The following is a 26,405-nucleotide window of genomic DNA, read 5'->3' on the forward strand; positions in this document are numbered from 1 at the left end:
AGATTGCAATGAAAGCCTACATCCAAAAGAAAATCTTCTTAAAGCTGCTGCCCACCTATTTTGTAGAGCAGAGTTTTTTTTGTGAGGTGTGATCAAATAAAGCTATTCCTATCGGTGGATGGTAGTGGGCTATGCAATAAACATTTATGTTTTTCTTCATGGTCGCTGATTCACAAGTCCTAATCAACTCTGAGACTCTGAGAAATAAACATTTGGGGGTTTAACACTAGGGTCCAGCCACGGCCAGGGCCTCCAAGTGGCCCATTTGACGCTTTAAACCCCAATCCAACATTGAGCGATTATTTTCATCCGGCAGTAGCTGCACGTGCGGGGAGGAGCGAGGCGTTGTATTTATCAGTGAGACAGCGCCCCGGCCGGTTTCATAGGACCCACAGTGAATCGCACTTTTCTCGCGTTCGCGCACTCCTTCTTCTGCCTTGAGTCTGATACCCTCACCAACACTGGATGAGTCCTTCCGTGCGGCCGAGGCAGCAGCAGCAGCAGCAGCAGCAGCAGCAGCGATCGCTTCCGTTCTCCATCGCACCGCTGCGGTAAGCGAGAGGAGGGGGGGGACACAGCAGGAGGGCACTTCGCTGTCAGTGTCACTTGTTTCTACTCTCTGGGTGAAACATCCAGGTGCTGTGCAACCGGACCGACTTTCTCTCAGACGGAGACCACAAAAAAAAAGGGACTTAACGCGCGCCCCACTGGGGGATCTACACGGAGAATCTGGACGGGTCCCACATCCAAGAGGGAACAATCGTAACTTAAGTGCATTGCTCCGTGATTCAATACGTGGCGTTTGAAGAGAGTCCTTCTTTTGAGCGAGAATGGGACCGCTTCTCCTCTCCATCGTCCTCTGTGTGAGCGCCGCTGTCCCGCACTTGGTGAAAGGTGAGCGGAAAAGTGATTTGCTTTGCATGTTGTAGTCGTGGGCAGTGTCAGTGGAGCCCGTGGTTTCTATCATACGATTACACCGTCGGCCTGATTGTGTTTGATCGATGCCATTCAATAATGTGTTTTGCCATCTGGCGTGCAGAAAATGACTGATTCGGAGGGCGGCTGTGGTGGGAATTATTAATCGTGAGTATGTGCGTGTGTTTGAAATGGTTCATCATTTACTGGCTGCTGGTAGCCTATGTGGAGCATCAGCTGCCGGTGTGGGGTTGAGATGACTAATGTGTTCACCTAGGCTGTAATTTGACGTGATTTTCTTAATCAAGATTGAAAAAGCCTTGACTAGGCCTACTTCTTTTTTTTCTGTGAGGTTTGACTGAAACTATATAATAGGCCTGTAGTTGATATGCATAACTTGGCCATTGGCCGCAGTTTTCACAATCTTCGCAGACCCCGGCGTCTGCCCAAAGAATCGGAGTTGGTGAATGGTGATTTGGAATATGGATGTAACATGACCGGCGGCTGTAAGCTGTCTATTGTAACAACGTGAAGATTTTAGTAGCCTCCTCATATAGATAAGTTTGTCACCTATTGCAAGTCCTGCTTTTTTTTAATTAGGCCTATTATTATTTTTTTGAGAATAATACCAGATGGATGATAGCTATTTCACTATTTACCAAAAGATATAGGCCTAGGAAACATTTTGGATATCGATCGATCCATTAAATCGATGGGCGAATCAGCGGTGATTGCGTCAAGGCGCACAAGAGGGTGTGTGTGTGTGTGTGTGTGTGTGTGTGTGTGTGTGTGTGTGTGTGTGTGTGTGTGTGTTCATTCTGTGGCTTTACCTTCGACGGTGCGCCCCAAGAGAGTGGAGAGCCTACTGTCCCCGTGGCGGGAATCTTCCCGCCACGGGGACAGTAGGCTCTCTACCCACACACACAATCTGACATGTTGGATTTAACATACAAAACAGGGCAGTCACTTTATACATTTCGACACATTCCTATGGTTTTTTTTTCCTTCAAACAAAATAAATGGCCTGAAAAATCGGTCTAACAACAGCTGATCAGATTATTAACATTAAACAAGACATTGCCGGAAATGCAAATGCAGCACGCAACAAGTGATCAGGTTATTTGCATTCAACAGAAGTCCAAGCACATGCTCTCGAGAAAAACACTTTACACATCAAAGGACCGTTCGTGCATGCACAACTCTGTCTCATCGCGAGCCAGCGACCTCCCCTATTGTTTTAACTTAGGCCTACCCCACAAAATGATTAAGAATCTGAAGGGCTTCGTCTCTTCTGATCGTGTTATTATTATAACTTCAAGGACAGGGCAGCATGCAGTCTTTCACTTATTCAGAATCTTTGAAGGGTTTATTTTTTTGGAACAAGAATTGATGCAACACGGAGGGCTGGTCCTCTCGTTCCGAACAGGACCGGTCCATTAAAGCTGTTAGGGGGGTGGGCGATATGACCACAACTATATCGCGGTATGTTTCACTTGTTGGACGGTAACGGTAGGCTATTATAACACGTTATTACATTTTTTTTTTGGGAGGAGTAGCCTTTTCTTGTCCCTTTTATGTAAATGTAGTTAACATTTTGATAATATAATAAGTTAATGGTAGCCTACGTATCCTTATGAAACATTATTACTGCTGGCAGTGGCTCAGGAGGTAGGGTGGGTTGTCTGGCAACTGGAAGGTTGCCGGTTTGAGTGTCGAGGTGTCCTTGAGCAAGACACTTAACCCTGGCCGCTGCCTTGCACTGCGCACAATGCTGTTGGTGTGTGTGTGTGTGTGTGTGTGTGTGTGTGTGTGTGTGTGTGTGTGTGTGTGTGTGTGTGTGTGAATGTGAGGCAATAATTGTGAAACACTTTGAAGGATCACTGGTCTGAAAAGCCTATAATATATATAAGCTACAGTAAATGCAGGCAATTTACACATTTTCTAGCATTTATTTCTAGCACAAAAGATCTGTAAATGACACAGTATACAGCAAATCTAAACTAATGTATTGACATCACTTGATTCTTTGTGTGACGAGTTATAACTTGTGACCTGTCTACAGACCGCAAGGTGGCATTTATGTTTTGACCAGAGTTGTCAAAGTGTCACGAGGAAATGTGAACACTGGGGACTGTTTATTCCCCACAGCAAGATCGACCGATCGTTGATTGCGAACGACGGGTCGGCGACCACTGCTGTATACGGACTAAATATCCAATATACCACAACTTAACTTTGGAAGAAAATTAAATGGTCTAATTTTTTAGAATTCGGCTATTGCTGATTTACCCCGATGACGGGTGGCGACACCGGTGCATCGCCCACCCGTTCAGCTACCCTCTGTTGCTAATTGTCCGAGGGACTCTCCACTTTGAACCCATCGGGTACATATTCCATTGAATTTGGAGTGAGTCGCGATGCAGTGCCTTATCCGATTGCCTTCTTTGTTACTGCCGACAGTCATGTTGCGGGTCAAACATTTGGGAAACTTTATGCCACAGCAGACGCGGATGTTGGCACAGCGCACAGAGCTTAGGCTACTGGGTCAGGGGCGGGTCATAGGGGCAGGACTAAACCGATCAGATGGTTCCATATCGGAGGGCATTGAACTGGCTCTGATTCTTCCTCAGAAAGAGCTTTTTTTTCCCCAGGGAAAAGTAATTCTGATGCTTATGTTCTAATAGATAACGTAAGTGTGCGGGATAGGAACGATCCACAGGTCTGTTGGAAAGGCCTGCTATAGACGCTTATCTGAAAATCCAGCTATCATTTGCCTGAGGAAATCAGAAAGCAGTGTAGTTAACTTTACTAACTTTGCAGGTAAATAAATGCTCAAATACTGATGCTGAAAGAGAATTTAGTGAGTAGGCTAGTTCCCTCTATACTGCAAACTGTTATTGCACTAATGCTGCATTAATCCTACCTCGATGCCATCGAATTACCAGTAAAAGGTTAACTGGTGCAGCTTGGGTTTCTACTCTGAATCTCTGAACCTCTGGTAATATTTGACACGGCTCTTGGTTAAAGAGATGGAGAGAACTGACCGCTGCATGGTGACTGAACAGTTATGAGTGTCTGTTGATTTAACAACCGTTTACTCGTAAATATACTTTCCATCTTATTTCAGTTTTACTGCTCCCTCTGACGATAGTTAACCTCAAACCAAGACCAAGTAATAATACCTTTACTACATTAGCCTAATGGCTAGGCTGTTGTTACTTTAATATGCTCGTCGAAGAGTAGCTAGAAAAAGCTATAATACCCCTTAACAGTCTAATGGTTACACAAGGAAAATGGCGAATTCCGCTCTCTTGGCAGGATGTATGTAGCAGATGTGTGTTGGAGACTATTTGTTAGTTATGGGTAAAAAACATAAGGCTATCATTAGCAGGTCAACAGTTATTATCAAGTACTGCCAGGATGCTGGCAGAATAGCAGGTTAATGACTTGAAGACACTCGGTCTGATCCATGGGTCAGCAGCCACGCGTTGCTCGCGTTTACCCCTCTCTGCCTTGTCAGTTCTCTTTGAAGCGGGCCAGGGAAATGCAAAATAAGTTGTCCACTGACAATTTCTTTCCACAGTGTGCGGTCAACATGTCGAAGAAAGCTGGCGTGTAAGTGGGTCATGGCTTCCCCTACAGTCTTCCTTCACATTCGGAAACAAATACTTCAGATTCAGACAAACCTCAGTCTCTTCTACACCAAGTGTGGTTCGAGAGCAGAGGGCTTTCTCTTAACGGGCACACACACACACACACACACACACACACACACACACACACACACACACACACACACACACACACACACACACACACACACACACACACACACACACACACACACACACACACACACACACACACACACACAGCTTGCAGGGTGTCCTCTTGAAGCCTAAGCTCACATTCACTCTGATGATAAAGCAGTCAGCTTCTGCTTCATCATCTCAGGCCTCTAGAGCAGAATAAAGGACTATCAAACAAACAGCCTACACAGCCATGCGGATGAGACTGGTGTGGTGAGATTTCCTTTTGATAAGCACTATTTATGGCAACAAAGTCAGACTACTTTCATCCATGCATTCCTGTCTTCTTGTGCAGTCAATATGTAACTATGTCGGGGCACAATGACAAGATGTTCAGTTGGTATCACAATTTAGCAAGGAACAGTTGTGGCAGTAACATTTGGGAAAGGGGATGGACCAACTTGTCTGTCGATCGACCATCGGCTTATGGAACTCTGTAGCCTTGAATCCTTGAAGGGTCTCTCACCCACGGTTTCTGTTATTTTGCTGATTATAAAATGCAAAGGAAACTAGAGAATAAGATGCTGTGAAACAATGTCCAGAGCATTATGTTTTATTGTGGAATGATATCAAATGGCTACACAGCAATAATTATCTTATTGTACCAAAAAGGAGAAGAATCTTATGATCACATAAACACTACTGTAATTCAATACCTTGGAGTTGGGGTTTGCGCTACAATGTGTTAACCAGTCTCACCCATTTCTTACTCTTTCTGAAATTCTGACTAAAGGTAGACAATTTGTTAGCGGCTATCTGGCCTTGTGTACAAGAGGCTCCATTGTTTCATGGTTCAGACAATGCCTTCCTTCTTCTTCTGGCTCCTGTACCTCTGTTCCTGCGGTCCCATTGTCTTGGATCCAGTCTGCCCCATTGGGCTTTCCATGAGAGAGAGCTGCACATGGAACCTGAATGCATCCTTTATCTGAACATGCAGTTAGTGTGTGAGTGTGTGTGTGTGTGTGTGTGTGTGTGTGTGTGTGTGTGTGTGTGTGTGTGTGTGTGTGTGTGTGTGTGTGTTTGCGTACATGTGTGTGGTGTGTGTGTGTGTGTGTGTGTGCGTGCGTGCAAGAGTGTGAATTCCAGTGTTATGTTGTTTTGTTTTTGCTATTATTGCAATAATTGTTCATTATAGACTTTTAAGTAAATGGTCTGCCATCTGCAAACCAATTGGATAGCTTATTGTAAGCAAATTATCTCGTTAATTGTTACTAAATTAATGCACTCAAGTCTCATCCAATGTCAAATTGCATTGTTTGCTTTGATTCCTGAGTGTGTGTATGGATTGAAGTAATTGCTGGATGAATGTTTCAGCCCTTACTGTGATGATTGACACCCACATCATTAACATAATGACAATGAAAAGGGAAATCTTCATCCAGTCGGAGCTGGATAAAAAACATATAATTGCACCACTTCAGTAAGAAATAGGACAAAGAATATATAGAGTACCTGTGATGATAAACTGGCCTGTTTAAATGCATGCAGAGTTTGGCAATCTGTTTAAAACGCCATTACATTCATCATGCTCTGAAGGTTATGGACATTGCAAGGGTATCTTTTTAATAATAGATATCTACAATCTACCGATGACCTTTCCAATGTTGTGAATGATATAATCTTAAATCATAGGGGATGGGGCATCCAACGCTATGCCCATCAACTATGCTAAGCTCAAATGCCAAGCGTGTTGGATGGTTATAGATGCATGGCCCTGCTCCCTGGTAATTAACTTCATTTGGATAGAGAGATTTTTTTGGACAATACGACAACAAAGTAGACATTTATTACATAAAAATAGAATGAACTCTGAACTCAATTTCAAGCATTCTATTGACAGAGAGTACTTAACTATCATACATGCTTTCTAGTAGTAAAAGCCACTTACTGTCTTGTCTCTGTCTTAAATGAGGAAAACGTCTGATAGACACATAGACATGGATCATTATAGTTTCAAAGCTGAATTTCTGGAGACTGCAGTCAGACTCAAACACTGATCCTCTAAGTGCTTAATTAAGGCAATGACAAAATGTTGACAAGGACTTTGCAAAAAAGAAAAGAAAAAATGGAGGTCTTAATGCAAATGTCAGCATGTGGTGGCAGTAACAAGCATGGAAGGGATCCCGCTCAAACATGAAAGTGGTCATTAGAACGTTTCGTCTGTCATGTCAGTCGAGTTTTAACTGTGCTTAATATCCCTGGCTGAGAGCGGGCTGCAGCCTTTCCTTTCAAGCCTAGACCAGTGGGTTAGACCTCATAGTGGCATTAATCCCATCAAATCTCATCGATTACCCCTCTGCTGGACCTGGAGTTCGCGGATTCAGGGATGTGGGCCAGGCACTGGAAAGGTTGATGCAGAGATGAGTTTCTTTTTGTTGTAATGTTCAATTCTTGCTTAATGATTCAATTAACTCAGTGTTTTTTTGTCATGGGAAGCAGATTTGGGTACAGGTATGGCTGGTCTGGTGGCAAAGAATCATTTGGCACACTGGAACAGAATTCACATGGAACATTTTCATGTTAAGTAAACATTGACATTTGACTGCACCTGGAAATGTCTTTCTCCAGTTGTCATGACTTTTGTATTTCCTGAATTACAAAGAATTTTTCCAAGTGACTTTATATGAGATTTTATTTAAGCTTATACGGTCAAGTTCCCTGATAAACGGACAGTTTATGTTTAGAAAATGTCTCCATTCCCTATATAGTGTACTTGCATTTGAATTGATATGTCTCTCCTGCTGTGGCCTTTGCAGCAGAGTATACTGAATCCTAGCTGCATGTGTTAAACAAAGTAGGCTTTAGGGGGTTAAGGCTATGAGCTTTACTTCATTCTGATAAAATCTCTCCACGGTCCACAGGAAAACCATCAAATTTGCATTAAGCCCAATCTTCTTTTTTGGGATCAAATGGTTGAAGGTAGCTTAAGATCTAACCTCATACAAGCCCTATGAAAAAGCAAAAGCTGGTTGTAGTTCTTCAGAAATATTGCAGACTGCATCATTTGCAGGGTTCAAAGTAAATGAATAGATAATATGATATACTTATAACGAATATGTTTGTTTCACAAGTTATGTTGGTGCTTTAATCTCATTGCAAGTGGAAGTGAACCCTTTGATTTGAATTTGAACACTATGGGTTTTAAAAAATGTCCCCCTAACCCGAACATTTGTGTAGACAATACACAGTGACATTGCTTTCAATTGGGTTAAACAGGAGAATGTCTTCAAATGGCTGTAGCAACCAACCATTGGAATCAGATATTAGTTTCATTCCCATATGAAAAACAGCTCATGTACTGTGCAGAATCACTGCACATCACATTTTTGCAATGTACCTATGGCGATCTGTAATTTAGTAAGAGGACACACATTTTTGCTGGGCTGGAAACCTGGTAAGTCAGGATTGTATTTTTCTATACATAATGTAATGCAAAAAGCATTGCATAGCCTCGTGCAAAGAGGAAACAGCCTCGTAGTCACTGTTAACCCGACCGATTTGGTGTGTTCTGCGAAGAGCCCAGAAATACACGATACATCTAGGTTGGACCTGCAGTCCCAGACCAGTCCGGCAGAAATGAATTGGATATCCCTTTCTTTCTTTGAGCTTCGAATGTTCACCAATGTGTAAGCTTCAACTCTGTTTATTTTTTGGGTCCTTCTGGATGTTTTTCCCCAAAAGTGACGGGTACATGACTGAAATCCACCGAAAACCTGCCATGGGTGGCTAAGGTACAGTTAGCCGCGGTGAGCTCACCCGAGACTATTCACCAGCTTTCTAATACCGTGGCAGATTTCTATAGACCACGAAAGGTCCATAGAAATCTGATCCCCTGCGTGGCATATGGTATCAAAGCATACTGCCAAATGTATAGCTAGCTTACACAAATAATAATAATAAAGCCTTGTTCATGTATCGCTATAATACATTTGATACATTTATTCACTTTGTCAATATAAAATGATGTTAATCATTATTAGAAAAATAGCACAAAACACACAAATAGCAAATAGCGGAAAGCCTGACATGACAGCCTGTGATAAGTGCAAATAAAGATGAAGAACTATATTACACATATTGGAAAAATAAACCCTGGAAAGTATAGCAAATTTATGTTAGATGTTTAAAAACAATGTCCTTCCAAGAAACAATTGTTCCTTAAACCCTCCCTCTCATGTGGACAATAACATTAACCCCTTCTAAAACGTAGCTCCGTACAATTATAGTAAGTGTCAAAAAAAGCTAACCTTCTCTCAGACGCGCCCATCAACATCAACCACTACCCGGATGGACCTGGACACATTGACACACCTCGCTGTCGGTGTCTCTTGTCGCAGTGCTTTGGAAACGGCACTACGACGTCACGAAAAGAAGGCAACTTAAGTTGAAGCGGAGCGGTTTTGTGTTCACTGCCCCTTTAAGAAAAATAACAGAGTTCTGTTTTTTGCCTGGTATTGCACGTCATCATCCTCCTGTGATCCACCCTAAAGGGGCTGGAGCATTTCAATGCCCAGATAACTTCCCTTTTGATATGTGTAAGGAGCTGTCAGCCATGTGTGAATGTGTAAATGTGTGTGTACCTGTGTGTGTGTGTGTGTGTAGACCTGCGCATGTGTGAATTTATCCCTGCTTGAAGCTTTGAGAGATAACCCAAAAATGTCAGCAGACAGAAGTCCAGGCAGATTCCAGGCAGCTTTTCCTCAAGTTGTTTTTGCAGTGTGTCTGTGCATCTAAACCTCATTTGCCAATATACCAACAGTTCCCCTTTATTAATCATGTCAGCCTGCCGGCCCTCCGACTGCATGGGTAGAATTCCAACAAGGGGGATATTCGCTGAGTGATTGATTGAGAGCAGGAAACCACATGTGTTGAAGACAAGAATATCAAAAAACTCGATGTGATCCTTGGAATGAACAAATATGAGCTTGCTGTGCACCTGTGATCTGAATGTAACAGCTTTCTCATAACCAATGTGTCTCTCTGATCGTTTGTACATAAACACTTTCAGGTGAAATCTGGGCTTGGTGTGCTTGTCCTTCAAACAGGACAATTTCTCCCTGCTGCTGCCTTGCACTTGAGGGATGGATTTACTTCTGAAGTGTTATCCACTCTATTAATATTTAGCAGTAGGATTGGAAAAAAAAAGAAAATATTAGTATACGCTTGCTGTAATTATCAAATCTTGAGTAAAATACATGTATCATTAAGTGACTTCTAATATAAGAAAGATATTCTGGGTAAACGTGGTATATTAGCACTTAAGTCTTCTCCCAGGTGTGAATCTGCAGTTACACTTCCCGGCATCCATCAAACTCACTGAGAAAGATTGCAACAGGGGTGTTGATTTGTGTTTGAAGAGTTTTCCCATTCTGTGTATTGGGGATATTTAGTCATTGAAAGAGGTACAGAAAAATGGGCGGCGTGTGTGTTTGTAATGAGGCTACCAAGGCTCTCCTGAGCAAACTAGGCCACCCGTAATGAGCATGCAGAGAGACCACAGTAGGGTTTGTGGGGCAGATAAATAGACGAGATGGAGAAATACTGAAGGGGTGGAGGGGGAGGAGTATACCCGGTGAGAAAGAAAGGATTGCATCGGAGATAAAACAATCATGTAAAGAGAGAAAGTAAAATCGCATGGTTAAACATGAGGCTGTGATTTATTAATGATAAGATTTTTATGATTAGGGATATCTTCATTCATTTCTGTAGGATTCAAAGCAACATCATGCATTTCTTTACATGAGCTTCCCTGATACATTGGTTGCCATGGAGTGTTGAAGGGAGTCTGTACAATTGGTTTTGCACACAATTTTGGTACACGGCCACATTGTGGCACATTGTTGGCAACAATAGTAATATAAAAGAGAACAACAATAAACTGTAAATCTTTTTTTTTTTATCTACAGTACCGTACAAGAAAGGCAATCTTCATGAGTCACTATATCAAAAACAACATCCCATAGAAATTTTCGATTTACAACATATGATAGATGTTGCAATGCCTATTGAATGTTGCTGTTGCCCATCCATAATTGTTCACCTTACGAGAAGCTAGCCTCTTTCTTTTGAGGTTCTCTGTGAACCTAGCACAAGCTAGCACTTGAGCAGAGTCCATTATCACTGAGTCCATTATCACTGCCCAGGGCCTGTGTTGAATTGAGCATCAATCCTTTCCTCAGACAAAAGCCTCAAAAGCCTCTTTGCTAAAGGGAGGACCATCCAGAGTGCAAAATAATTAGGGCTCTGTAAAACGTAATGCTAAAATAAAATAAAAAATATAATATAATATAATATAAAATAATATAAAAAATATAATATAAACTAATATAAAATAAAATACTAATATATAATAATACTCAGTAAAACGTGGTGCCAGCTTCTTCAGAACAAGAAGAAGGCATCGGGTCTTACAGGAGTATGAATTATTTCCTAACTTTTCTTTTAACTAACCCACTGTTACGATTCAAGACGGGAAGGACCCAAGCTTGACGGCGAGGAGCTCCCGGTTTCCCACGTCGTAGTTCAGCTCTGGGGGAGTTAGCCCTCGAGAGAGGAAGGCGCAAGGGTGAAGCTTACCGTCCATAGCTGAGCACTGGGACAAAACTGCTCCAACCCCGGTGTCCGATGCGTCGACCTCGACCACGAACTGCAGCTTTCCATCGGGCTGCGTGAGAACCGGGGCAGAGACAAAGTGACGCTTCAACACCTCGAAGGCCGCTGTGGCCTCAGGGGTCCATCTGAATGCCACCTTGACGGAGGTGAGCGCTGTGAGAGGTGCGGCGATGTGGCTGTAGTTCCTGATGAACCTTCTGTAGAAGTTTGCGAATCCCAGGAAACGCTGGAGCTGCTTACGATTAGTGGGAGTCGGCCAATCTGTGACGGCAGTTACCTTCCCTGGATCCATCTCTAGCCTCCCCTGGCCGATGATGAATCCCAGGAAGGCCACTGATGGCACGTGGAATTCGCATTTCTCCGCCTTAACAAACAGCCGATTCTCCAAGAGGCGCTGCAGGACCTGACGGACATGTAACTTGTGTTCTGCGAGGGATTGAGAGAAAATCAGAATGTCATCAAGGTACACAAAAACAAACTGATGGAGCATGTCTCTCAAAATGTCATTGACCAGGGTCTGAAATACTGCAGGGGCATTGGTAAGTCCAAAGGGCATCACAAGGTATTCAAAGTGACCTAACGGAGTAGTGAAGCCCGTCTTCCACTCATCCCCTTCGTGGATGCGAACCAAATGGTAGGCGTTACGGAGGTCTAATTTAGTGAAAATGGTAGCGCCCCGCAGAGGAACAAAGGCTGAGTCTATGAGAGGTAACGAATATTTGTTCTTTATCGTAATGTCATTGAGACCCCTATAGTCAATGCAGGGACGAAGGGTCTTGTCCTTCTTTGCAACAAAAAAAAAACCCTGCCCCTACCGGTGAGGATGAGGGACGAATAAGCCCTGCGGTGAGAGAGTCCCGGATATATACCTCCATGGCCTCTCGTTCAGGAGGAGAGAGGTTAAACAGGCGGCTGCTAGGGAGAGAGGAACCAGGAAGTAAGTCAATAGCACAATCGTACGGGCGATGTGGTGGCAGAGATAGTGCGTGTTGTTTACTGAAAACCGGGCCCAAATCATGATAATCCTGGGGCACCAACGTGAGGTCCGGGGGTTCTGGAACGGGCTGTGGAGCGGCTGTCGCAGGTGCTGAGGCGGAACGTAGGCAGTTCAATAGACAGTGGGTACTCCAAGCAGAGATCTTACCGGAGGTCCACTCTAAACTGGGGTTATGAAGACGAAGCCAGGGATGACCCAGTACTACAGGAGACTGGGGTGAGTCAATGAGATGAAACGAAATTTGCTCCTGATGGTCCCCGGAAAGCAGCAGGGACAAGGGGGCAGTCTTATGCTCTATCCTGGCCAGGTGCATTCCGTTGAGAGCGCTCACCTCCATCGACACGTCGAGTGGAATGATGTCTACTCCCAGCTGTCGTGCCACCTCTCGGTCCAAAAAACAAGCAGGAACCCGTCCGAAGCCGCTGGTCGCGCTCCTCCGGGGTTAGATGCGCGCGCCCCAGCTGCATGGGCTCAGGGTCGGGAAGACTCGGAGATGCTCGGAAAGTGTCGGTGACCCGCGATGGAGGTCTCGTTGTCGTGGACTCGAAGGGAACAGATGGCGGGGTCCGGACGGAGCTCTCCCTCCTTCACTCCCGAATGCGATTGTCTAGCTGCATAGCCAGAGTTATGAGCGCCTCTAGATCGGACGGCTCGTCCCGCAACGCAATCTCGTCCCGTAGGTGGTCGGCCAGTGATCGCTGAAAAACGTCTCTCAATGCGTCGTCACGCCAGCCACTCTCTGCCGCATAGGTCCGGAACTCGATCACGAGCTCCGCCACGCTGCGGCAACCCTGGCGTAGATCCAGAAGACGCTGAGCGGCGTCTCATCCCCGAACTGGATGGTCGAAGGTCCTCCGCATTGCCTTCGTAAAAGCCTGGTAGTTGGAGGCCTCGGGACCCCCGCGGTCCATCTGTGCCGAAGCCCAGGTAAGCGCTACCCCCCGAAGGCAGGCGATGAGGTAGGCGATGCGGGAGGCTTCGGTGTCGTAGGTGAGCGGCTGTTGCTGAAAAACTCTCCTACTCTCCTCTCCTTCTCCTACTTGGAGAAGGAAGCCATGACAAGACCCTGGGTCGCCCTCATATGGTGCCGGAGTTGGAACGTAGGGCTCCCGGCGAACGACAGGGGCCGTAGGAGGGGAACCAGCGAACGAACCAGACGACGGAGTCAGAAGTGCCACCCGGGATTCGAGGGACGACAGAGCAGTGGCAAACCGGCTTAGGCTTGCGGAAACCTCCCTCAGGTTCCGGGAATGTTCTTCCCCGAGGACGCCCTGGCGGTGTACCTCCACGGTTAAACTCGCTACGCGAGCGGCCAAGGAAACGGCTGTGTCACCTGTGTCGGCTGGGTCCATGTTTTGGCCAGATCGTACTGTTACGATTCAAGACGGGAAGGACCCAAGCGCACGGCACGAGTAACAACAGACGAGAGAGGTATCAGTTGAACAGTTTATTAATCCACGGATGGTAATGGTTGGTGCTGGTGGTTGCATCCGTTGATGGTAATCCTAGCTCCACGGACCGGGTGGTCCGAACCGGGGTGGAATGAGTCGGCTGGCAGCCGAACTGACAGCCACACCCGACGATCCGGTGGTGATGGTAACTCCGGCAGTAGAGCAGGCTTGAAGGGTGGTCGTGATGGTGATGGCTGGTAGGAAGACAAGAGTATCAGGAATGCACAGACTAGAACACGAGTAAACTAGGAAACTAGGAATACCGGGTGAAGAATCAAGAAGCTACTCAACATGGTAGAACAACTGACGATCTGGCGACGAGTGGTTGGAAGGCTGGGGTAGATATACAGGTGATCCTGATTGGAGATGACTGTCAGGTGCGGGTGATTAACGAGGCTGGTTCGGGGAACTGCGCTGGAATGTGCAGGCCACGCCCCCGCACATGAAACACTGAGACAACAAACAGGAACAGACAAGATGGACAAGGAGCGAAACTAGCGGCAGCTAGGAGCTGGCAGGAGAGACCGTGACACCCACGCTGCAATTGTTTCCATGTTTGAATTCCTAGTCTCAAAGTGTAGCCATCTTACAATATTGTATGTAATGGAATTATTTTTTCCACTGACTGCCGTTTCTTTTTAAAATACCACAAACTGCTATGTGACTCCCAATAGACAGAGTGCATCAGGGAAAACTTAGACATGGTTAGACGGAAATTCCCACAAATGTGGTTCGTTTTGGTACGTACAACATGTATTTATGGCCTGTGAAATTAGGGACCCTTCACACCTTCTGAATTAATGGAAGACAGTGATGTCACCAGAGCCAAAATCAATTATGGGACAGTAGGACCATTAAAGGTATATTTAGGTATGAAGGTTTTCTGGAGTGCGAAAGAGGATGAGAGAAGCCACCGAGCTACCTTGCAGTGACCAAAGCCTAACCACATAGCTGTGATGATGTGTTTGGCTCCATGCCAAGCCTCGCTTCTGTGGAAAACACTGCAGTAGTTTTGCAGTCATGGTTGCACAGACTTTATTCAATGGTGCATGGTTGTGGTAGCTTTGTGTCTCACTAGAGGTGACCATAACAGTGTTTATTTTACCCAACATGAGGTGTTATTGGTTATGATTGCATAGACAATGAATTTGATTTCCTTATTCTGTATGATTCTTTTTGACCCTGGCAATTATGTAAGTGAGTTGTTTGTAATCAACATAGTACTGAGGGTGTTTCTTGGTGTAAAGAGAATTCATTAACAAAACACAATATACTAAATGGTCTAAAGTTCATGTGCAAGCATGAGATTTATATTCATACTAACTTAACTTAAACAACACAACTTTTCCGCGTTAAATCTTACAGCTCCCTTGTGTGTTGCTTTTTGAGGTTTGTCTCTCTTAGAGAACCGACCCTGTCTGTTTTGGCTTGCTACAGCCTTCTTTGTTTTTTCTTTTTTTCCGCTGGGATGTTTACATTCACTGTATTCTCTAAACATCGTCTCTCTCTTCTCGCCGCTTCAGCCCTAAGGCCAAAGCAAGCTCATTCCCTCCAGCTATTACACCCAATTAGGAGGGGTGGTTGTGCCCCCCCCCCCTCCCCACAAACAACAACCCCCCCCACACCCCACATTTCTACACAACCATTTGAAATACTGATTCAAGGGTTTATCTTCCCGTTTAGAAAATGAACAACTGTGGCCTCTAAATTCTTTAGTGCAAAGAAGGAATAAGTGGGACAATTTCATGGATTTTTCTTTATCCTTTGACATTCTGTGATTGAGGAAAAAACACGATTTTAGCAATAGAAAGGAAAAAGGAAAGACGTAGTGTTTTTCTCACATCCAAAATTGCCTTCACCTACCACAGGACTCTCCATTGTGGATTGTAAGTTGTAACAGAATGGTCACAGCCCCACCATTGCTTGCTGAAGGACTTGGCTCTAAATTATATGAACCGGTCAATGTGGCCTTCCCATGTGGATGCACATGTTTTAGGGCACTTGGGCGCTTAGCTGTCATAGTTCTCCAGTATTCAAAGTAAATACAAAGCTAGAGAGCAGTGATGCAGTATTTTAGCACACTAATTGGATGAAAACGTATTGATTGTTTGTCATCAGTCTCGATTTATACATACATGCTTTAATGACAACCAAAGCTTGATCAATAACATAACTTATCTCTCTTTAATAATGGCAAATCTGCAAAAGCAATTTGCCAGAAAGTAATGTCCCATTTGGGCAGTATGTATGTTGATGAAGTGTGAGCATATGAAAACTCTACATCTACATACCATTGGAAGTGATCCCGGCCTCAGGCTTGGCTATGAGCATATAACCTCAGTCAGAACCAGTGAACAGCACAGTGGAATGCAATACTGAAGCTATGAGGTCAGTGAGGTTGTGGTGTACACAGCTGTGCATGTTTAGAAACAACTGTCATCGATATGATCTTGAAAAAGTAAACCAACTTTTAAAGGTCCCATGGCATGAAAATTTCACTTTGAGGTTTTCTAACATTAAGTTGAGTTCCCCTAGCCTCCCTATGGTCCCCCAGTAGCTAAAAATTGCATTAGGTGTAAACCGAGAAGTAGCTATCTTACTCCGTCTTTGAAAAAAGGATCGCTGAAACGCTTCGATTTGGCTTCCGGTCCGTTATGACGTCATACGGGACCAGGTTACCTCCCCTTTCTCTGCTTGGCCCGCCCAGAGAATTTGGCCCGCCAATGAGACAATGAACTAGGACCGTGCGAGCTCCACATGTGTGTGTGAATACACACACTGTAACACAAGTGTTATTTGTTATTTGGATAACCGTTCTGCTGTTGGTGTTATGGCACATAACATGCAACACAATAACGCAAGCTTGCATAAAGCTCCCATTTGGTGAAAAGACTAGACTGTGTCGGGTTGGTTGAGAAGGAATTGGGAACTGCGACATGGAGGAGAAAAGGATTGTTGCTCCGACGGACAATCCTGGGCAACAATCCTTTTCTCCTCCATGTCGCGGTTCCCAATTCCTTCTCAACCAACACGACGCAGACAACCCCGGGCAACAATCGCGGGCAACAATCCCTTTCTCCTCCATTTCGCGGTTCAGTCTGTACTTAATATTGACGTGGAAGTGGAAGAACCAGAGGCGTCTGAGAACCCAACGCAGTCATTTGAGATTCATAATATCATCCGGAGGCGCAAACAGCTTTTGACCATGATAATATATATTATATTATATAGATATCTAAATATAATATATTATTTAGATATAGAGCTCCAGGACTGTTGTGTTCAGTGTTCCACTGTAAACACTAGCGCATGGTACCGTGGCCGCAAGCTGCTCAGGGCCAAACGGCACGTTTGTGGAGAGCTCATTGTGGGACTGGCTCGTAGTGGCTGTAACTCTGCAAGGCTCTCCAAGGCTGAATTTCTTGAACGTCTTCAAGTACTGTATTAGGGGCTTACTAATACCTATATTAAAGCATCCATAAAATAGCATGCCATGGGACCTTTAAAAACATAATCGCTTTGCTCCACTGCGTTTGGCATACGTGTACTGTCCTTGCTTGAGAGTATGGTATTAGCATGTACAACAGGTGGTGAGGTGTTCCGTGTTGTCATTCTTGAAATAAAGCCCATCTGTTGAGTTTTGAGATTTCTTGCTTTATTTTGCCTGCAACTTTTCCATTCTCTTGCACTTGGTGCCCTCAAATGATTTTTTTTTTATTTATCTGTATTATGTACACGGACAAAAAAAATACCTTAACTGAGCTGCTTGCTGAAGAAAAAACACCATTAATATATTTAATGGATACCTTTGGTACATTTAAATGTATAATGTGATGTTATTCAGGGTTGTATTTGTAGTTCTTGCATTTTGTTCAGACTGAACAGCTAAACAACTATTATATTATTATAATTTTTCATTATGATGATTACAGTGTCAGTAGACAGTATGTGCTACCTTAATATCAGATTAACAGTATCCTCCTCATTAGCACAATGATGTTTCCTTCTCTAAGAAGTCCAAGGCTTCTGCAAATGTGTGAGTCATTTTACACCAACCACCCACGCAACACTGAGTGCATTAATGCTACTGTTGCAGAACAAACATATGGATGGATGATGTCTCCAGTGAAACTCTAGCATACGCCTGGTTTCATAATATGACAACAGATTATTCCTCTGGTCTCTAGTCTTCTGATGCCAGGTTTACACAATGGTTCCCATATTTGGGAATATTTATTTGGGAAAAATAAATCTAAAGATCAATTACTCAAAATACAAATTTGCATTGATCTTTTGTCACCTACAAGCAGCTTTAAATGGAGTTAATCCACATTGAGTAAATGGCTGATTTGTTATTGCATATCATAGATAATTCTATCTTTTAGGTCATGTCAAGTCCTGAGACTGGAGATGCTCTGCTGGTCAGTCCACTGTTACTGTACAACTGCTACATGGATAGCAGAAATCCATTACTGAGATTGCTTCTTACTTACCGATGATGCCATGGGTCTTGCAGTAATAAAACACAAGGACACCAACTTTATACATTTCTTGTAATATAGTCACTAGAATCATTGTACAGTGTGGCCGTTTTGGCTCATCTTATTTAAATATGGCATTTAATAAAAATGTGTGGGATACTGATTTACACAATGCAGTCTGTGATGCAGTGTGGAAATAGTTCAATTTGACCTTTTTAAACTTTTTAAACTTTTCTAACTAACTTTATTACCTTCTCCAGTGCCGGCACCATGTGAGCCTTCAATAAAGTTGCCTATGAGAATGTTATCGTTTACTCTAATGAGACACAAAAAGTCATTATATTTAGTATCCACATCCTTAATGATAACTGCCATTCATGTGGTGATAATCTGTCTACAAATGTTTTTGGAAACTTGTGAATTGCTAGGTGTGAATGATTACCTACCCCGAAAAGCATTTTGTTTCAATGCATAAATAATTCCATTGTCACAGAATGCATTATAATTCAACAAAGTTTTGATGAATCCAATTGGCCAAATGTCACTGGCTGCCACTTATAGGACCAGATAGAGCCCCTAATCAAAGTCAATCCAACATTTTATTTAACAAGCAGGTTGTATTTCAGAAAGCCGAATACAAACTCCTAGGCATGTAATGCTACTCTCAGCTCTCGATCAATATGATTTTGTCTTTCAATGGGCAATAACAAATAAGTCAAACTGCCAATTGGTTGAATATTAAACTACAGAAAATACGCTCATGTACATTGCAATGAAAACGCACATCCCCCCTCCCTAACCAAACACATTGCCAGTGACAAGGTGTAAGTTTAGTCTCAACAAATACAAAGCCATGGCATTTGCTTGCTAGTGGATGTCAGATGGTAGATTTTAGCGTGACGTTACACCTTGTGTAATGAGGTTGGTTCTGTATTATATTGTGCGACAACCATAGACAGACCACGCAAAGAAACGGGTGAGCCTGTTCTATGTTAATCTCACCTGAATTCTGTTAATACATGGCTGCTAGTGCACGAGTGCATCGCACGCACGCACGCACGCACGCACGCACGCGCACACACACACACACACACACACACACACACACACACAAAAAGTGTTACGAGAGGGTTTATGATTCAATGTTTAAATATGCATCACTCACTTTTTATGTCTCATAGTGTTCCTTATTTATATTGCAAGATTTCATCCACTGACACTTTGTCACATCCACGTAAAGTTCACGGCGATTAAGTTGGGTTAGGGTTACATTAAACACATATAGGCTGGGTTAGCAGTGGCCGTTTGGTTCCATACACCCCGGAGAGGTTAAAGAGCTGGTTTTACAGGCCGGACCTTTTTCCTCATAGTTAATCTATAGGGTTACCCCAGGGACGCTGAGGCACAGTGACGCTTGACTAATTTTTAAACACACCCTCCGGCCCCCTTTCCTTTGCGACAGGCACCGCTGGCCCCTTAGTCTGCCTGTCCAAGGATGCTGTCCCTGAAGTCCCGGCAATGTTGCATAGTTATCTCCGCCAACCAACAAGCCCCGACCACAGCTGGTAGCTTCAGCGTTTCCCCCCTGGGCTCTCATCCCCTCCTGGCAGCCTGCCACGGAGGTCTTTACCAGGAAAATGAGTTCCGGCCCCCGCAAACACCTGCGAGCTCTACCCCAATGCCCCGTTTCCGTACTCCTCTTTCTATTGTTGAACTAAATTGTAGCACTAGGATATTTATATCTTTGACTTACAAGATGATTGTCTATCAATGGATGGCTTTCTGAGAACTAAAAGGCAGTTACCAGAATATCCAAGGCCTCCTGTAATGCTTTGAGGTCATCAGAGGATGAGGCTCAAATGACGATGAGGAAAAAAGGATGAAAAGGATGTGATCATGTGATCTGCCAAAACAGAGTTATGCATCACAGTTTGTATAGTAGACATTGTATATATATTGCTGACTTGATTGTATTTGTTTTGTCCACCTCTTGTGTAACATGTACAAGTAGATACATGTGTGTTGGTTGTGGTTATATATATACACAGTACATGTGCCTCAAATGACAAATGCCTATTGTCTCTTCGCCAGCGAAACTATGTTTAACATGCATGTCTGCTGAACGTTATCTATTTTGTACACCCTGAGGTCATATCAGCCCTTCTACGCCGGACAGACCATTTGGTTCCCGTTTAGATTATGGATGTTATTGCATCCCTCTGGCTGTCCTTCAAATTAAACTGGTTTGTCCCGGCATGATGGCTTATCATGCCGGACGGACATGGATCTGCTGAAAAGCGAACTTTGACCAACGTATCTGAAGAACCGACTTTTTTTTTTTTAACATATATGGGCTTTCTATTAAAAGCCTACATATTCCATAGTTGACATATTCTACTAAGGAATATGCAAATATTATGGAGGTAAGAGCTATGTAGTATGCCATTGAGCAATGTATTTGAGATATTCATAATGATGAGGACTAAGAAGAACTATCATCACATTAAGGAACATTAAGGAACGTATAAGCATGGCCCGCTAGCAGGTCATCCTGCATTTGAGTGATACCTCTTCTGGGATTTGGAAAATGAAAAATGCTCCTTTAGAGGTTGGGATGTTCAAGTCACATGACTAGAACTCCACTTGACCTGAACTTTGATGAGTTGCAAACGTTAATTTTTTTGTACCTAAGGAACAATAACAACTATAAATGGAATAACAGAAAAATGCTTCTGTTTGCAAGTCAACACTAGGCATCACTGTAGATGTTTATCTGTGTCTTCACATGTTGTTAGTTATCTATCTCTCTAAGCGTGTATCTCCTGGGTCATACAGTGAGTGAGTACAACATTACATCTCAGAGTATGAGATATATTTCCCTGCTTAAAAAAAATACTTTGGCCTTCTTTAACCAAACCAAGACTTCTTTCACTTCTTGGGAGGTAATTTGTCTCAAGAATGTGTATGTGGTCCGTATCCCTCCTAGCACAGTGTCAACGTTAATCATTTTCTTCTTTAGCTCAGTAGAGTCATAACCATATTTCCGGAATTAGAACCATATGTCGGGTGTTGTAAAGTTTTCACATCATATCCATTTAGTGGTTGTGATAAACGCTCACTGACACACAGACATAAATAAGCACAGACACAAACATATTAACACGTCTAGGGAATGCAGCGTGTCTTCTGTCTGTGAAGCATAGCATTATTTGTATGTGAACTCTAAAGGAAACAAAACAGACACAGAAAACTGGGCAAAGAAAGATGTATCCAAATGGGTTTTTGGTGCTTTATTTGGAAATGCTGCAGAAAGTCAGTTGGCCAGAAGATTATGATGATTGAATCAAGGCCTATGTGCCATGTGTTGACATGACGTTTCTCTTTCCTGCCTTCTCTATTTATTGTTGCCCCTTTCCCCATATGCTAATTCAAAATGAGCATGCAGTGCTTTAGATTAATTCATGTCCATAATAGTCATACCTTATTTACATGGGAACCATGGTCATTGGTAGGCGGTGTCATAAACCAAGCAGGAACAGAAGACTAATCACTTAACTATAATGATCCCAGCCGATGGGCATTTCACGTCAGTTTAGCCATAGTATGTTTGTGTTTAGTTTAAATAAATATAACAAATAAAAGTACATTCAAATAATGCATATCTAGTATTAAATGGGGCTGCCTGTTTTTTTGTTTTTTGTTTTTTTTTGCTTTTTTTGGAGCATGCTCTCAAAACATTTGGTCACAATTCTCAAAAAATAATTAAAATATTTCTGGATTTGCTGTTGTTTTCCCTCTTATTTCTATCCAGTGATCTGTCCCCTTTATGTTATTTGAGGTCTTAGTGGTGCATGTCAGCAGGGAGGTCAGGCTCTGTGGTAATGATGGTAGACAGGCCAGACCTGGGCTCCACTGCTTGGCTATGGTATTAGCTCTGGGATTACGAGTCAGGGAGGCGTGTATGTATGCCTTACAGGCTAATCCTACAGTGGTCCAGAATGATGAACACATTTTAGCCAGAGGCCTCCAACCAGGGTTGTGGCTCTGGGGAGGAGGGGGTTGCACGACACAGTGTGTTAGATTATCTTTCAGGATTTGTTTTGGAAGGTGATGGAATTGGGTGTATGCATGTGTGTGTGTGTGTGTGTGTGTGTGTGTGTGTGTGTCTGTGTGTGTGTGTGTGTGTGTGTGTGTGTGTGTGTGTGTGTGTGTGTGTGTGTGTATATAAATATGTATATGCTCTTGCCCGTTTATTTGTTGTTTATCGTCCATATGTGATACCTCAGATCTTACTCTGCAAATGCAATGCTTCTAAACATTAAGGAAATGTGTGGCATTAGCAACATGCTAGACATTTATTTTATGTGTTACCACACAGGGAAAACTAATCGGATCTCCTTTCTCTTCACCCTATTCTCCTACTCTGTCTTTCTCTACAGCAGCAGATGGCGAGGAACCAACTACACCAGGTGGGCAATGTTCATGCTCCGTGACGTGTGTGTGTGTGTGTGTGTGTGTGTGTGTGTGTGTGTGTGTGTGTGTGTACGTACACGCAAGCATGTGCACTCATGCATTTGAGGTGTGTGTGCAATCACATTTAGACATTTCATCCAAGGGGACTTCCATTGTCTCATCCTGGTGCACATTCACACATTATCAGCGATCTCTTGTTTTCTCAAGCACTCTACCTTTTCCATCTTCCCGATTGGCTTCACCATCTCTATTGTTCCACTCAACAGACCTGGGCAGCAGCGTATATACACCAATCTTTTATTCACTCTACCTACCTGAGATTTTATTATTTGGTAGTCTGTCAAATGGAAGATCCCTCAATTGTACTACTTCTAAAGTGTTTTTGCACTGGTGCTGACACAATTTGTCACAAATAAACCAGAAACCATTTTTACCGTATTTTCTATTTTTTATTTGTATTTCTTTGTGATTTATGTTAATCCGTCAAAAATAACTGAACAGATTTGTTTCAAAGGAAGGAAAAAGTCAACGTTGAATAATGCATCTGTGGCTCATAACGCGAGAGTGAATCTCATTTTAGGAAATCTTATTGACAATTTTGAGAAGAAAGCTAAACATTGCTAGGCAGATGGAATTCCCAGGTAGTTTTTTTTTAAGTCCTTGTTATTGTCAACTCCTTTATTTAGCTAGAGTGCACTTTATAATCCATAATGATAAAAGTTGCAATTTAAACTCACTTTAAACTTGCCCCTAAAAACCAAACACTTTCCTTGACTGGATCCATGTTACAGTCATCCCCTTTGGTCAAAATATTGGTGAAAGGAGACCTTGAACCAGTTAGTCCCTTCACAATGAACAATAGAACAGAGCTAACCACCATAGACATACACACATTCAACCTGTCCTAGTCACGTTACTCAAGTGCTCCTTGTATTGTATTCATTGTTAGGATGTTTGTTACAGGGGCACGTGCGCGCACGCACACGCACACACACACACACACACACAGAGTTATCAAGAGATCTGTATTAGGTGTGACTGCTGAGCGGTGACCTGGAACTGGACTTGGGGGGAAAACAGGGCAGAGCGATGCAGGGGTTCAAATTACATGTGACAGGCATCAAAAATTTGTGGTGCTCTGGATAGAAAAAAACAACAACATGTCACGTTACTGACAGGCCTCTCCTGTAAACTACCTCTTTCATGTACCTCTTTGTTTCTGATGTTTATGTTTAATGTAGACAGGCATAGGCTAAAGCGATGTCACCCAACCGTGCAAGGGTTGAGACCACCCGTAACTTTCGATGTAAAGGCCCTTTCGAAGAAACTAGCCGTGACATTGGCCGAATGTCGATCGGTGCCTGTGTCTCTGCCAAAATGTTGCACTTGAACACGCCGTGAAGACACCGCAACGGCTAACTATCACGTACGTTCATGCGCCTGTGTGAGAGGAAAGAACTCTCCCTACCAGCAGGTGGCAGTAGACTGTATTCATCGTTCAAAAAAGGACGGTGCTAGGACAGAGCTAGGACTGCGGATGTATTAAAACCTGGAAGAAAGCAGTGTTTGCCCACCATTTCACACCACTCTCACTCAGACGGCTTCGTTATATTGCCACTTCAAAATCAAGTATATTTGAAAATGATGAACGATCAGACGAAATGAAGTGGAAAATGAGAATCTCTTAGTGCGTTCCCTCTTGACAAAGCCATTGGCTGGTTTGCTCACTTTCACTTTGAGCTGTTGAGAGCACTACCATACACCATGTGTGCATGGCGCTGCATCTCAGACACAAAAAACACTGTTATTGTATTAAGGGTTAGGCATATTGTACAATTCGAGAGACGTATTTGTTTGAGCGACGTGAATATATTTGGTATTCCTAGTATACTGTACACAATATATGCAGACAGAACACACAGTGATATTTCACATTGGTGCTATCATGACTGGTGCTTCTGACTGGTGGAGCTGGGATTAGATGGTGGCTCTGCAGCCCTCAGAACTGCATGCTTCCCAGCGCCTTCGGAGGCATTTCATCTTGCATCTTTTTATCCACCATAGACGGGCGCGAGCGCCTTTTGTCTTGAGAGTTGTTTCTACACGGTCGGGGTGGATCCAGGGTGAAGCAACACACATTTCTCATCCCATAATAAAATCCAAATGTAACCAATATCCTGGACAATTCTGAAAATAAATAGGTTGTGTGTTTGATTCATCAAACCTTCAAAAGAAGGTGTTGAGCACTTTTAAACACATTGCGTCTACTGTAGTAGGGTACTTGCTTTATCAAAAGCTAGTATCCTTGTAAATGCTGGGAGAAATTCTTAGAGAGAGGCATTGCTTTTATCTACTTGTCTAGCATTTTCTAACTTTTTTTTGTTTATAGCAGAGACATAATTAAGGTAGAGCATTTACAGTATTCTATAAAGTCTGAATCGTTGTCAAGCGAGTTGAGTGTTTGAGTGTTTCAGTTGAGTGTTTTCATGGGTACAATGAAAGTCATTTCTACAGGTTACATAAAATGTTTTAATTGTTCTGCTAATATGGATTGGCAGATAATGGATTCAATGTCTGCAAGTTCGATACATCACAGTAGTCCTGCAGTGACGTAAGGACTTGAAATATTCAGAGCCAGACTCTCTAACTGACTTATATTAGATTTGATTTTAGTCCGTTTTTTTGCATATCAGGCTTTGCCTGCTGCCCAACTTTGGAAAAAGTGGCTTCTTCCGATGAAAACTTTTTTATGACATGGTTCCTCTGACATTTCCATGGCATTTAGTCTCTGACATGCCTCCTGCTTCTCCTGCAATGACGACTCAGAGTTACAGAACGTACCTATTTTGGCGGGTTTTTTAATTGATTTGATGAATAACAAATGCACTTTTGAGTGTAATCATCTAAAATAACTAAGAGGAGGCCCCTTTTTAACCAGGACACAGTGGCAAAGGTTACAGTCGGGACATCAAATGAAGCACGCATGGGATCACCAAGGGCACCCATTTGCATTTGAACCGTGCTGTGGGCATCAATTGATATTAAGTGATTCAACCTCTTTAAAAAGATTGTTGTAGGATGTGCAGACGCCAAAAAGTGCAAAGTGCAAAGTGGAATCAACCATCCATTTATGAATAATATATAAATACATTTATTATATTAGAGACGTCCGTACGAGTCGCATGGTGACGAATTAACAGAAGAGGGGACTACTTCTCCTCTAAGTTAACGGCAAGATTGTAAGATTGTAATTGCTATTTAGCGTTACAAGACACATTACACTCTAGGGTAGACAAAGTTGTCAGTAGTCCTACACCACTTTTTGAGACTGTATTGCAGTGGTTGCAATTACATGGCTGAGGTAGCTACAAAAATGCATGCCCAAGTCGATGAATTGCACAGGGAGATGGTTTCTGGATTTAACCCAGGAAAAGATTAAGGGATTGCTGGCGCTTTCTTGCCAGATATGCAAGAGAGCACGGTCTCAGCCACTACAGTAAATGGTCACCCCTTGTCTTGACCTACTTGACTGGGATGAGTTAGACCGTAATCAATGCACAGCCAGCCGGGGATTCAAAGGAGATGAAATGGAAAAGGCACTGACTTTGCAGTGACCCCGTTCAACATACTGATCTTCACTGATCACAGGGTTGGTTCAGAGATTCAG

General features: G+C 43.2%; 1 protein-coding gene across 1 annotated transcript in view; it reads left to right on the forward strand.

The window, feature by feature from the left end:
* Positions 1 to 554: 554 nt before the first annotated feature.
* The window catches only part of edil3a (EGF like and discoidin domains 3a), an 83,034-nt gene continuing 57,183 nt past the window's right edge, over positions 555 to 26,405 (forward strand). The window contains exons 1-2 of the mRNA XM_084468047.1: positions 555 to 894; positions 22,708 to 22,734. Coding sequence (XP_084324173.1) covers positions 831 to 894; positions 22,708 to 22,734 — 91 coding nt within the window. The 5' untranslated portion in view covers positions 555 to 830. The remainder of the gene's footprint in view (positions 895 to 22,707; positions 22,735 to 26,405) is intronic.

Source organism: Micromesistius poutassou (assembly GCF_964030765.1).
Source record: "Micromesistius poutassou genome assembly, chromosome: 5".
In the NCBI taxonomy this organism is placed as follows: domain Eukaryota; kingdom Metazoa; phylum Chordata; class Actinopteri; order Gadiformes; family Gadidae; genus Micromesistius; species Micromesistius poutassou.